We start from the raw sequence: 14,570 nt of genomic DNA, 5'->3' as shown, positions 1-14,570 counted from the left end.
AGTCTTCCTGTTTACTGCAGAATCTGCCAGTGTGTGTGTGTGTGCGCGTGTGTGTGTGTATTTGAATGATTGAGTGAGAGAGAGCGAGAGAATACTTATCTGACATAATGCAAAGTGCAATGTATTTTCTGATGTCTTCCAGATGAAGTTATAGTCCATTGACACAACCAGAGGATGCTTCTGCTACAACCTTACAGTCAGTACCAGCTGTGTGGGGTGAAACTGTTTTCTATCTCTCTGAATGAGTCAAAATGTCGTTACAAACAAACCACACAAACTATCTGATGACTCAACAGATTTTTTACTCAAGTCATTTAATTTAGTGTCATTGCAAATAGATTACTATGATATACTCCAACACTAGCACAGAGAGTGAGTAAAAGTTCAGCAGCTTTGACAGGAAACACATTTACTAAGATGCTGATTGTGTAGTCCACAATGCAAAAAGGAAACATACTACTAAAGACGTGATGGAATGCTAGTGAAATAAACAAAGCCTACAATACTCATCGATCTGTAGCAGCATCTAAGATGTGTCTACTGTATTAGCTTACATTACATAGTTCCCAACAGTTGACCACATGTTTACAATTTCAAAGTAGTCAAGTCTTTGTATATTTTGCTTTTCTGGGCTCATCAAATCTCAGAATGATTCTGGAAAATTGGTGTAACATTAAAGTTAGCAAAAGGAGACACTGAGGAAGGAAGAAGGCTGTTGAATCTGAGGAGGATTCCCAGTTGGCCTATTGTGTAAAGAGGGTCTTACTTCATTCACGTTCTGCTGCATGATTCACATACTTTGGAAGACACTTGTTCCTGAGGTACAGCAGCACAGCTTTTGTAAAACATTCTGTAGCCAGCTGGAGAACTGTCTTTTTATGTGCATAGTATTCCTCCATATTTGTTTCCAATTGTGATTTTCCCTGCAGAACATTTCTAATGACAAACTATGTTTAGTCAATTCCTAAGTCTGACTAAAAGGAAAACACAACCATGAAGTGAATTAGTGGGAAATATTGTGTTGTAAAACAATGCCTTTGTGAGGGATTTCCAGAGCAGCAGGTGAGAAACAGTGAGTTGACTTCAGTGTAGATATGCTGTGTCTGTCTCTGAGGACTCCTGCAGAGATGAGCTGGGCTGAATGATGCATGGCATCGTCGCGAGCAACGGGGAAACTTTGTTATATGAGGTGACCGAGGAGATGAACAGACACATCCTGCAGTATGACATTCAGCTTCTACTACTAAGAAGTCAAAACGCTGGTTTTCAACTAAGTGAGAAGTGAAATAACTACTACTCCATAGAAGAAGCAGTCCTGTTCAAACAGATGTGTGCGCATAATAACATATAGGGCACTAGGAGAGTAAAGTGGTTCTAAACAACATAGTCCTACACTGTGTATGTGTGGTGTGTGTTTGTTAAAAAAACAGCTCTGCTCAGAGGTTTGGAGCACACACCCTCTACAGCTGATTCTGACAGCTTCTCTTGCGCTCACTCACACACACACAACCACACACACAACACACACATTTAAATACCCTCATAGGAAGACTTGCTGTAGTCAAATTGAGTCCTCACTCTCAATGATACCACCATGGGATGCTCAGGGCTGTTGATTTTGGGCTTTGTCCTAAGTGTGTCTCACTGCTTGGACATGTTGGGTAAGTCTGAGGAGTTATGATCCATCTGTGAGTGTGCCGTTCTGTTTATGGGTTGAGTTTACTAGCCCTTAAAGACTTGTTTATTAACCTGTGGAATTCTACACTGAACAGAGGTGCAATAGTTTTCCTGCCTGATTAGTCTAATTATAAAGGCTTACAAGCAATAAACCCAAGAGCAAAATCCATTTGAAATATTCTGAATGCATCTTGACTATAGCTTTATTTCTGACATATGTTTGTACTACAATATTGTCTGTTAGTCTGCTATTATTGTCCAATGGTGTCAGCTATTAAAACCCTTTTGGTTGCTTTAATGACCTTTTAAATGCAATTTATGACCTTTAATGATACCATTAATAGTATTGCAATGGCTCCACTGAGTGTGTGTGGGGAAATCCCTATGTGTTGTTAGTCGACAATATTTTCTGTTAGTCAGAAAGACATCACAGTTTGATCTGAACTTAGGAACTTCAGTGTGTATTTTCAATTGGTAGATGAATGAGCGTCTCGGAGGAATAAATAGGTCTGTAGGTTAGAACCACTGCACCAACAGTATGACTTTCCATCCCCAGATCTCTTCACTAGCACATCATCATACAATGCATTAGTTACATCACCACACTGATCTATTTGTTGAATCAAAAGCAGTTCTTTGTCAATATAAGTGACACATTTTCAGTTGTCTTGCTACCCTCTGAACATTGAATCATCTGCAAGCATCCCATGTACGTGAACGCCTGCTGTTGGGTAGAAGCCCAGATGAAACCGCAGCAGTTTCATATGACTATGCTACGATATACTGGCCCTATATGGTACATGGGTAGCCTAAACTACATAAAGCACCCCAACCCTTAAACAGAGACCGTTGTCAGTGCCTTAGGGCCACAGAAAAAGTGCTAATGGACATTATTTTGTATTTTAGGCTGATGCTATGTGATTATTTGCAGTGCATCCTTTAAGTGTGCCTCAGATATGCAATCTTTGTAATGCCTTTTCCATTTTTATGAACCATAAACCCACAAGACAATATATATTTGTGTGGAGCTGTCCCTCTCTTTCTCTCGCTCACGCTCTCTCTCTCCATCTCTCTCTCTTTCCCTTTTCCTCTCTCTCACAAACACATGCACGCAATCCTTACATGACTTAATAAAGTTTATTTGACAAATGAATAAGTGCCATTTTGGGATATTGCCAACTTTTTGTTTGTTTACATATGTTGTTATGTACAACCCACCACCACTTGCTGTTCTCTGAATTGATTTGGTCGAAGATGGGGGCCAGAGTATTTATAGTTGGAGTCATAAGTGTTGTCCTCATCAAAGTGTCCTAACAGGACAATATTTTACAGGATTGTTGATGTGAGGTATTAGACTGGGTATCCATTGAGTGTTCCCCATTACCCAATGTACTCATCTGTCATCATTCGGCACTTAGGCGGCTTAGGAGTCATACAAGTTCAATTTGCCTCCTGTTTCCACTGGCTAATAGATAAAAACGTTGTCCTTAAGTATTCCATAATAGAGAGACCAGCGAGAGGAGTGAGTTGGTATGCATTGGACTCTGCATGCTGTTATCAACACTCAAACCTGTCAGGCTGCTTTATTAAATGTCCCCTTCACTGAAACATCCCCTAATCGTGACTGATGTCTTAGAGACAGACTGTAGCCACGTCCTAAATGGCACCCTATTCCTTACAGTGCACTACTTTTGACCAGGGCCCAAAGGTAATATGGTGCCATTTGGTACACAAGTAGCTGCTTGGGATGGACACTCAGAGACAGGGAACCCTTTTTATAGAAGTCACACCAATAGACATCCATAATTTCACTGCCCCTCCTTCTCAACAGAAATCACATTTACTGTTGTTTGTTTTTAGCAACATCTATGGAATTTCTCATCAATTAACCAAAGTGCATCCCACTGAGATATGAGTGGCTAAGGATGCATCCCAAATGGAACCCTATGCCCTATATGGTGCACTACTTTTGAACAGGGCCCATATGGCTTCGGTCAAAAGTAGTGCACTGTATAGAGAATAGGGTGCCCCTTTGGGACGCAAAATAACTGAATTACTAGTAATTTATGCCGATCATAATGTTTTTTTCTCACAGATATGGAGGAGGACATGGAGATTGACCGTAACGTCACTGGGATCCTTGGAGAGGATGTCTTCCTCCGCTGTCAGTACCTGGGACCGAATGACATCACAGACGCCTCATGGAAACGCCCAGACTCTAGAATGAAGCGATCAATGAAGAAATTAACAGGCTACAAGAACAACAAGGCTTTCAGCAAAGACCCAGACTTCTCCGCCCCAGCCTCTCCCACCAATCTGACTGTGAAGATGAGGGTGTCTACTCTGGAGGCCCAGGGGGAGTACACATGTGTGTTCGCCACCGATGAAGAGGAGATCACTAACAGCATGTTTCTCACTGTTCTGGGTAAGCCTGACTGAAGAACATGGCCCAATTCGAATACTCTTAAAATGCATCCTTCCTTATTCCCTTCTTGAGATTACAAGATTGGTGTAAGCAAGCTTTCCATTGCATTGCTCTGACCAATTATGTCATGTCAGATCATTGATTAATTCAAGGAAGTGAGGAAGGAAGGATGCATTTTAAGAGTATTCGAAGGGGGGCTCTAATGGATGATGGAAAAGTACCTAACACCTAGATGGTAGAGAGGAGAAACAAAATAATACATGACCTCATGATGCCATTAGGGGGGTTGGATAAAATATGTGACATTATCGTTGCCTGTTGTATCCTTACCTTACTGTACCTGCAATGTCATCACAGAGACAGAATCATACAAACATCCATTGCATAAATGTTTCTCGTACCAGCATCATCCTTTTCATGTCTTTTAATGTTTTTGTTTTGAAGCTCGACCTGATATCCACACAGTGGTGACAGAGGACACAGACAACGCTACCCACTACCAGTCAGTCACATGCTCAGCTACCAATGGTAAACCTGTGGCTCTGATTCGCTGGGAGATCAACGGCAGCCCTCCTACTGACGACTCCTCTGTGGAGATGAGGAACACCAGTTATACCAATGGCACTGCCACTATGACCAGCTTACTCCGCTTCCCCACCCACCTACAGGACCAGGACAGGGTGACCTGTGTGGTCCAGCACCCAACCCTGCCTGACCCCACCACACATGTCACAGTGAGGGTGGAGACCTTCGGTAAGCCTGCCAGCTCACGTACACTGCATCCTAAATGGTACCCTATTCCCTTTAGAGTGCACCACTTTTGACCAGGAAAGGTGACAAGATTTGGGACACATAGTTGATGTGTATGTTTGTTTGTACAGTACTTGGCATTCTCACTTTTGTGGGCAAGGATTTGACATGTGATGCTAAGAATCAAGGTCTGAGAATGATCGGGAGATATTGCATCATGCTGGGACTGGCACCACCTTGAGCTCATTGCTTACTGGCACAGATGTTTCCTTTACTTTCTCCCAGCCTGTTGTTCCACGTGTTCACCTCCCCACTCCCCACCATGTTCCAGGTGTTGTGTCTCATGTACCAGGTACACCATGTACCAGGTGTTGTGTCCCACCACATTAGGAGACACATTTTTGATATACAGCCTGCATCCATATGTCAAAGATTATCATATGACAGAAATGTCCTCCCTTATCCATATGTGGTAGTATCAAAGTGTCTTTGACAATCGGCATTAGAGTGATGTTTTTCTATATGCGCAGTCAGTCTGTACTGAGATGCGTGATATAGGGTGCTGCTACGTCCCAAATGGCACCCTATTCCCTATATAGTGCACTACTTTTAACCAGAGCCCAAATGGCACCCTACAGGGTACCATTTGGGATGCAAACATACAGTAGTCCTCTCAGAGTTAGCACTCTCCTCCTAAAACATAATGGCAGCCTTGTGTTTATCTTTCATAAATCTATCCTTTCACTTCAGCCTTCTCAAAAATATAAACCACAGCCCTAGAGGCCCAGACATTTGATTTAGGACTGTTGTTGTACTGATGGATCATTCCCACCTGCTCATGTAAAAGTATAATTTCTCTCTGCCTGCAGTGGCTCCCAATGTGACCATTGAGACATACCTGGTTCTAGAGGAAGGGGAGAAGTTCTGGGTGGTCACCTGTGGTGCGGCCGGAGGGCGACCCCGAGCTGACATCACCCTGGTGCTGCCCAATCAGGAGGTCAGTTCCATGCTACAGAAGGAGGTTGTCATGGATGCAGCAGACACATGGGTCAGGTCATACCGCTTCCCAGCTGAGCTTCATGAAGGGGAAAACATCACCTGCCTGTTTGACCACCCCAAGTTCCCACACAGAGAGCTTCGGACCGTCACTTTGCCGGCATTCTGTGAGTACTTCACAAGTTATAATTGAGGACTTGGAGCCAAAAGTATGGTTTTAGGAGAATGCTTTTCATTTACTCTACAACAGACTCTGTGTTGGATCTTGTGTTTTAACTTCCTATTGTGTAGCTCTGTCTGCTGTTCGGCTGCAGAACCCAGGGTTGGCAGACAGCAGCAACAAGAGCCAGGCTGTAGAGTCAGTGGTTCTGGAGGAAGGACAGAGCAAAACCACCATCGGGCTAGAGGTCATTGGGGATGTACCACGTTACAGTATAGTATGCACCAAGTAAGAATACCTGTATTACTATCATAATACAGACAAGATGTCTGTTGATCTCTCTTGATTGTAACTTCTGTTCATCTCAAATAAAGGATAACATTACCATGAAGGAACTGCTGTGATAATCTTATTGGTCAGGGTACAGTTACAAAAAACAAAGTTTGCTATTAGGTTTTGCTTTCTAGCAATTTCATTAATTTATGCTATTCTTACTATACTAGTGTTTGCATCACTAACACAGGGGTGAACATTGTATCTGGCAGCTGTGGTGAGAGGTTCGGTTGAAAACCACAGGTGATAGACAGGCACTAGACACATCCTGCACATTTGTTTAGAAGCATCCAGCTGCAGATTGTGCGGGTTGACACCGCTAGTTGTGCGAACCTCAAAGCGCATGCGTCTCAAATGTTATGCGCAAGTGCAACCAGTAACTAGACGTTCGCCATCGTTCGACGTTCGCCATCGCCATCTTGGCGGGCGGTCCAAATGATTAGCCATGCAAGGGAAGTTTGCAACGTAAGCCCCTCAGCCCTTGTTTTTAGTCGAGTTTGCGAGTGTACAATTATGTTCACTTCGGGACCTTAAACTCCCCATAATTTAATTCGCCAAGATTGTACATCCGCTAAGAAGTCTGCCAAAAATTAAAGCCTCCACGACAATATGGAGTCAATATACAAGTGTAAAAACAAATGTAAACAAGTTAAACAATTGTGCTACTAATGCACATGATGGCACAAACACGTCTCGTAAAAGTAATGTTTTTGTTTGGTTAGCTTTTGGAAATTGTAGCTAGTTAAGCAGGCTAACGTTATTTGGCTAATTTATTTAGTTGCTATCATACAGTAGGCGTATATTAATAATGATATATTTAATGTAAGTAGACATGCAATAATAATTGACTGTAGCTCATATAAAGCACCCACAAGCTAGCCACCGGTGGCTGAAAACGCAATCATCGAGGGATGAACAAGTGTTACATTTCCGGGCAAGGGCGGTCCATTTAAAAGTCCTTCCTCATCAGAAGTGTCCACTTAATTTGAGGGGATAGGGTCCTGGTCTTTATGTTGACCACTGTTGCTTATGTAGCTAGCTAGCTAGCACACGTTAGTTAGGTAGTACCTATCTTCTAATTCTAAATGTAATTTCACCACCCGTGATGTTGGTGTAGGTAACGCACCATCCTCTCTGACACCATTTGACATCCTGTCTGAGCTTGTATCTCACAGCGTTTGTGGCGTGAGAAGATACTGTATCTGCTGAAGCCAGACGCTTTAAAAAATCAACTTTGAATAGCAACAATCACCATGTTGGTGACATTATCCCCGGATCTAACTATCTGAGAACCAAAGCTCTTCGAGCTGCTGCTCTTCTGCCTTTGGAGAGTGGCTAACAGTGTATTGTCTTGTGTTTTCTCCTAGAGAAGAGCAGTCTCTCCCTGAGGGTGTGGCAGTATTTGGCAGTGCTCTAACCCTGCAGGGTCCTGTCGAGCTCTACCATGCAGGGCTGTATGAGTGTGAGGCCTCCTACTACAGCCACAGGGCATCTGTACTGCTGGACATTACCGTTAACCCACATGTCAAGCAGCCTGGTACGAGCAGAGCCTTGTCTACATATCATAGGTTACGTCCCAAATGGCACCCTGTTCCTGATATAGTGCCTATGGGCCCTGGTAAAATGTTTGGGATGTAGACTACATATAATTTGGGATGCAGCCTAAATATCATCTTCATCATTTGATAACTGGTAGCCATATCTGTCAGTCTACAATTCGTAGCGAGCCAGCATATGTTAATACAAGTGACTTCTATCATAAATATTGTTAGTTTAAATCAGTTTTTCTTTTCCTGCAAACTGTAAAGTTAAGTGATTAGCATGTTTACAGCCCTTTCTCCTCTCTGTGTGCTAGTGACTGTTCCTCCCAGCATAAGGATTGATGTCCAGGACAGACTGGGTGACAGATTCATTGAGTGCCTGGCTGCAGACTCCGTCCCTGTTGCCAATGTGTCCTGGGTTCTACCTGAGGGTGTGTCTGGGCCCTCCTGGTCCAGTCTCACATCCCATAATGGAACCTATTCTGTCAGCAGTGTGTTAGTGCTGCCTGCCTGCTCAGCCCAGGAGCTCAATATGGAGTGTGTGATAGATCATACTGTGTTTGTGTTGCCAGAGAGAAGACAGATAACACTCCCTGTGTGTGGTATGTTCAACAAATCATCAAACACCATCAATTAAAGCGCTAGTGTTAAAATAAAATATTTACAATGAGAACATGTATCCTATATCTGTTATTTTATTTACATTGAGAACATGTATCCTATATTGCTGTTATTTTATTTACATTGAGAACATGTATCCTATATCGCTGTTCTATCTACATGCAGCTCCTCCTAACATCACCATCCAATCCAGCTCTGAGTGGGAGGAAGATGTAGCATACACACTGGTGCAGTGCACTGTGGACAATGTTGGACCTGCTGCCACCATCTCCTGGAGTCTTGGAGACTGGGACAGTGACAATAGTACCAGTCAGATCATGGAGGTGCAGGAGCAGGTAAAGGGAGAAAACAAATGAAAGGGTGCTTGGAACCGTGAAATAGATACAGCAAAAAATGTACAATTCCGGCACTCATTTGGATATTATTTGCACGCTCTGTCATATGTTTCGCTAGCAGGTTCACAGGCAGCCTGAGCTCCATGCCAATGGCTCTGTGACGGTCCGTAGTGTGTTGAGGTTCCCCACTTCCATGTTCTCTGGTCAGAATGTCACCTGTGTGGTGGATCACCTGGGTCTTGAGAAGCCAGAGAGAACAGCGATACTGCTGCGTGGACTGGGTAATTTACTTTATGACTTGTAGCTACCATGTATCTCCACCAGTAGAGGCTGCTGAGGGGATGATGGCACATAATAATGTCTGGAATGGTATCAAACACATCAAGCATGTGGTTGATAACATTCCAGACATTATTATGAGCCGTCATCGCCTCCACTGATCTACACAATAAGTTATGCGTCCCCAATGACACCCTATTCCCCCTCTAGGCCCTGGTCAAAGTAATGCACTATAATAGGGTGCCATTTAGGGACGCATCCATTGTATCCAACCTCCATACACTGTCACTCTCTCTCCGTCCCTCCCTCAGAGTCCCCTGTGATGCGTGTTTTTGTTGGGAGGCAGAGGGGATCTCCTCTGTGGCTGGCTGTATGTGAGTACAGAGGGGACAGGCTCGGAGCACACCTCTCTTGGGTTCTACCTGACAACGCCACAGGCCACATCTCCTTCCGCTCTGGGTATGAAGGAGTGAGAGTGCTAACCAACCTCACCTATGAGTTTTCACTGGCCCTCCACGAGGGACAGGACCTGATCTGTCTCATTCAAAATCACCATGGACTAAAGGAGAGGAGGACAGTCCATGTCCCCAAATACTGTAAGTGTAATAGGGAATAGATAGACAGAGATGAGATATATAAAGCTCCCAACACCACAAATGATATACTTGTCATACTACACATACATTCTGTATACTCTTAGAGAAAAGAGTTCCAAAAGGGTTCTTCAGCTGTCCCCATAGGAGAAGCCTTTATTTTATTTTATTCCAGGTAGAACTCTTTTTGGTTTCTCTGGAAAGGTTTGTTCATGGAACCCAAAGTTTATTTTTACCTGGAACCAAAAGGGTTCTTCAAAGGGTTCTCCTATGGGGACAGTAAATAAATATTTTAAGTTCTAGATGGCACCTTGTTTCTACGAGTATACAATTCTGTCATGACATTCTTTGAGGTACAGTACTTACCAGGCATGCCAAGCTCCAACCTCCTGTTCAACATTTAACTGCAACTACCTGTCTATTGACTGTATGTATCTAGGGAGTGATTTGTTTTTTGCCCCCTGTTGACCACTTCTCCTTCCCCTTCTTAGACATCTCATCTGTCAGAGTACTCAATCAAACCACTCCCCTGTACAAACCTTATGGAGACGAGTCCGTTATACATCGAATGTCCCTAAAGGAGAATTTCCACAACCAGAGGATCCTGCTCAAAGTCTATGGCAGTGTGCCAACTTATAGCCTTACCTGTCAGAGGTAGTAGACTCTTTGCTAGACTCTCTTTTACTACTATGTTCCATTCCTACAACTTCTAAACTGTGGAGGTTGAGTGAGAGAGCTACAGAAGGATGGAAGACAGAGTAGGGGAGGGCCCTGTCTGTGATAATATTACCACTACACAGGGGCGGTCATTTGTACGAACATTGTTCTCGTCCAGATGGAAGTTCTCATTTGTATTGTTTTATGAGAGCTTTTAACTAGATAGTCAAATACGTGCAGTGTCGTAAAGCTGCTATTATGTCTTATTAAGATACTATCAGGACTTCTGTGCTGTGGGGCCCGGGGAAGGTTGTCCTTACTGGCAGGCCATGCGGTAGGTTCCACTAAAGAACCCTTTTATCAGGGACAATGAGTGACTTATGAAGCAGTATATCTTCAGAGGTCCTGACACTCTCCTGCCCCCCCATGCTCAGACTCGTATAAATTGTGTTAGGAGTTATTCTGTCAAGCTATTCTGGGCAAAGCTGTGTTCATTTCTGCTAAGGTGGATGATAGTTACTTAGGTATACACCTAAGTATATATACGAAATACAATGTCTCATTAGATTTTTATCACTCAATGTAGCAGTTTTTTTTTAATGACTAAAAAGTGTTGTGGTAGCAATTTTCCACCTTCCACGCTTATCTTATTCTCTCTTCATGACTGTCGTCTTTGCCACTTAGATGATAAACAGATCAGACAAACGTGTGTACTATGTAATGACTTTCTGTGTCCTGCTGCGTGTTGAAGAAATGACGGCACATTGGTCCAGATGGATGGTCGGGCTCTGTTGTTCCATTCAGAGGTCACGGAGCGGGAGGCGGGCCTCTACACCTGCCAAGCCTCTTTCTACCACCATCAGGCCTCGGTCCTCATTCAAGTGGAGGTCACCAGTGAAGATAAACAGCTCAGTGAGTGTACACTCACCTTATCATGCATCAGTGAAACAACAATATGTAAGATATTTCAATGCTTACTGGTGAACATCCAAAAATGATTGGCATACTGTAATTTTGCCATTATTTGAATTTACTTCCATTTACAACAGGTGTTCCATTCCATTTACTTCCATTTTGTGTTACCTGATGTCTTTCTCCTGTGTGTTTGTGCAGTGATTGTCTTCATCGTCTGTTTCTCCTCGGCTGCAGCCATCACGATCCTCCTCATCGTCACTCTGTGTGTTTTCTGGTGAGTCGATCAGTACGAAGGCCTCCTGCAGGTGACAGACAGACAAACAGCAACTCAGCAGGTGACATGTTTACAGGTAGCACTCCGGCAACCATCATGTTGGCAGATGACAAACAGGAAACCAGGTCTGTGCGTCTGATGGTTACTACAGCTTAGCATGACCAAAGTAGCACAGAGCTATTCACAAACAGGATGCTCTGTGGCTGGAGTAGACGGGTACATCTGCCACCACAGCTCTGCCACACAACTCACACAGTCTGATTCTTTCTGTCTCTGTGGTTAAGACAACAGATTTATTTTTGGTTTAACGTTATCATAGGGCTTAACTCTGAGTGACTACTCTGGAAGTAAGAAAAGCTATTCAAAAACTTCACAGCTGGAGAATTTATATTGTAATTCAACTCCAGTCACAATGCTTGGAATGAGAACTGCATAAAGCTGTCATCTCTTGTTTCTGTCATTGGATTGGATCGGATCAGATAATTAGACAGGTGTGTCAATACCACAGTGTTTGGATACACTTTGGGATCCCAAATGTCTCTAAAATCATCTGATAACTCTCCCACAGGGCTCTGGTCAAAAGTAGTGCATTGTGTAGGGATTAGGGTACCATTTGGGATGCAGACTAAGTTCCCTTTTGTCTGGACTCGTGTGAAAAGGGATGGTAAATATATAGACACAGACACACAGACTCCACTTCCGTGTTAGTTCAGAGGCTGATTCATTGTGTCTTTGGTCAGTACATTTGGTCAAGGTGCCATTGGTGCGATGAGCATCACTGTCCCATTATCCATGGTTCCTATGGGAAGGTCCCGTCAGGCTAATTTGGGAAGGTCAGTCAGTCGACAGACGTACACAGAGAACCTGACTCCCCAGGAGAATAGCTATTCCGGGATTTGCATCTTCCCGGTCGCAAACACTAGGAACACTTTTTGAAAGGAGCAGGTTTTCATTGGCCTGGTTGGTGTCATAGGGATCATGATGGATGAGGAGAGCTACTGCTTCTAACATCAGAGAGATCAATGATGAGGTCACCATCATTCTGCTTATATATTCCTGTCACATAATGCATTCACAGTTCACACACTCAGTGGCTCAGTGGAAGTCTGTTCACTCATACAAGGGGTGCCGTTTGGCCATACAGGTAAGTTTGGCTGTACAACTTTCTTAGTGAGAATGATACCCAGCTATATAAAAACATCAAAATAATTTGACAATTTTAAATGCTGTCTGTCTGCCACTGCAACACAACTGAAAATGTATTGTTAATTTGTTTTGCAGCAAAAGAAATGGAGGAGACCGCCTAGCATCTAAGGTTAGTATCAATCTTTCTTGCAATTTTTATCGAGCTCTCAAAAAAGCATTATGCATTCTTTGAATTATTGAGAATGGTCCTCTTCCCTTCATTCATCTATTCTTGTAGCTTCTATCCATAGGTCTTTATTCAACATTTGAATGTGCTTTGTACCCCTGTCTACTATCTTCTCTGGTCACTGAACTCCTGTAAGAAGCGGGAGTCGCTGGCACCCTTGACCTCTCTGACCCAGGAACTGTGCTCTCCAGAGCTGAAGAAGGGAAAGACAGCAGTGACAGTACCAGGAGGACGAGGCCAGGAGTACAACCAGCTGCTCAGCTACTCTATTGTCATTGATGCCAGATCCACTGTGTAAATGACAGGGTGTGTCCCTACTGGCACACTATTACCTATATAGAGCACTACTTGTGCATGGTATATGGGATAGGGTGCCATTTGAGACTGAATTATTTTATTTGCCAGTAAAAAAAACACATACTCACAGTACATGCATTTAAAAAACTTGACCGGGATATCAGAGACTTTTGGTCCCTAAATTCCATGGTGCAAAAACATTACAACATTACATAGATACAGATACATTACATAGATGGACTCATGACATGGATCAACTTTTTTTCTTTTTTCAATTTCTCGATCATTAGCCAGATTTTGACTTTAGACACAACCACAGGCTTCTACTATATGTTAGAGTCCACTCTACAGTATCCTGCATCGCTCTTACGTGGTGCATGATGCAGCTTCTCCTAATGCCAAGTCATTAAAATGCATTATTTTGTGAATTTTTCATCATTTTTAGTTTTGTTTATTGGTGTATTTCATGCATTGGTGTTTTAAATAATTGTAATGTGTTGTAAAACTCATAGAAATTATGTTGAGGGTAGCTTCTATTTGTTTTACTGTTTTGTATTATGTATCATTTTGGTTATCTAATGTTGTAAAATCTGGAGCATTATCAATACAAGTAGTGTAAATGTGTATCTTGTTGTTAAACCTGCTTTGTTTTACAGGTTTAAGACTAAATTAATTGACACAAGTGTGTGCACGTACATACACACACATTCTTGTATAACTAAACTTGTGTGGTCACACAATTCAGTCCCACTCAAAGTCCTATTTTCCAGAACCCCTAAACTTGAACCTTTACCCCAAAACCTAATCTAGCTCCTGAACGAACCTAACTCTAACCGTAACCCTAAAACCCCTAGAAATAGCATTTGACCATATGGGGACTAACAAAATGTCCCCTAGTTGGTACATTTTTGGTTGTTTACAAGTATAGTTAAACACGTCCAGACACACACACAGTTAGAATGAATTTCTTCGCACTAACCCTGATTGTGTCGTGGAAATAAGACACTACTAATAGAGCTCACCTCATCACTTGCAGAAGAGCAGTAAAATGTATTCTCACCCGAGAGAAAAAAGTAAATCAGGTTGGATCAGGTTTTGCAACATTTTAATACAGACCTTGCTGTAATGAATTTAATATAAATGTGTGATGTGGCAATTTTAGTGTATTTTTCTTAACCAAAACTGTGGCAATTAACTCAATTGCCCTAGGGTTATACTACTCTGTTAGTGAATAATGCATTTTAAATTCTGGTACAGGGTTAGTCCATGTTAAATTGTGTAAATTGAAGTTAATTAAAATGCGTACATCCTTATTATAGTGACTGCCAGGTTATGTATGATATAA

The 14,570-nt window shown here is 42.6% G+C and overlaps 1 protein-coding gene across 1 annotated transcript; it reads left to right on the top strand.

Moving 5' to 3' along the window:
- Positions 1 to 1,555: 1,555 nt before the first annotated feature.
- On the top strand, positions 1,556 to 13,847 carry LOC139386183 (uncharacterized). Its single transcript, XM_071131654.1, has 15 exons — positions 1,556 to 1,661; positions 3,773 to 4,102; positions 4,547 to 4,855; positions 5,722 to 6,015; positions 6,140 to 6,296; positions 7,709 to 7,878; positions 8,197 to 8,484; positions 8,669 to 8,838; positions 8,957 to 9,119; positions 9,429 to 9,713; positions 10,202 to 10,364; positions 11,119 to 11,279; positions 11,481 to 11,556; positions 12,838 to 12,871; positions 13,065 to 13,847. The coding sequence occupies exons 1-15, from the start codon at positions 1,595 to 1,597 to the stop codon at positions 13,224 to 13,226; spliced, it is 2,829 nt and encodes a 942-aa protein (XP_070987755.1). The 5' UTR covers positions 1,556 to 1,594; the 3' UTR covers positions 13,227 to 13,847.
- The last annotated feature ends 723 nt before the right edge of the window (positions 13,848 to 14,570 follow it).

Source organism: Oncorhynchus clarkii, chromosome 27 (genome assembly GCF_045791955.1).
Source record: "Oncorhynchus clarkii lewisi isolate Uvic-CL-2024 chromosome 27, UVic_Ocla_1.0, whole genome shotgun sequence".
In the NCBI taxonomy this organism is placed as follows: domain Eukaryota; kingdom Metazoa; phylum Chordata; class Actinopteri; order Salmoniformes; family Salmonidae; genus Oncorhynchus; species Oncorhynchus clarkii.
The sequence above is the reverse complement of the archived record's forward strand: the minus strand, read 5'-3'. Positions and strand labels throughout refer to the sequence as shown.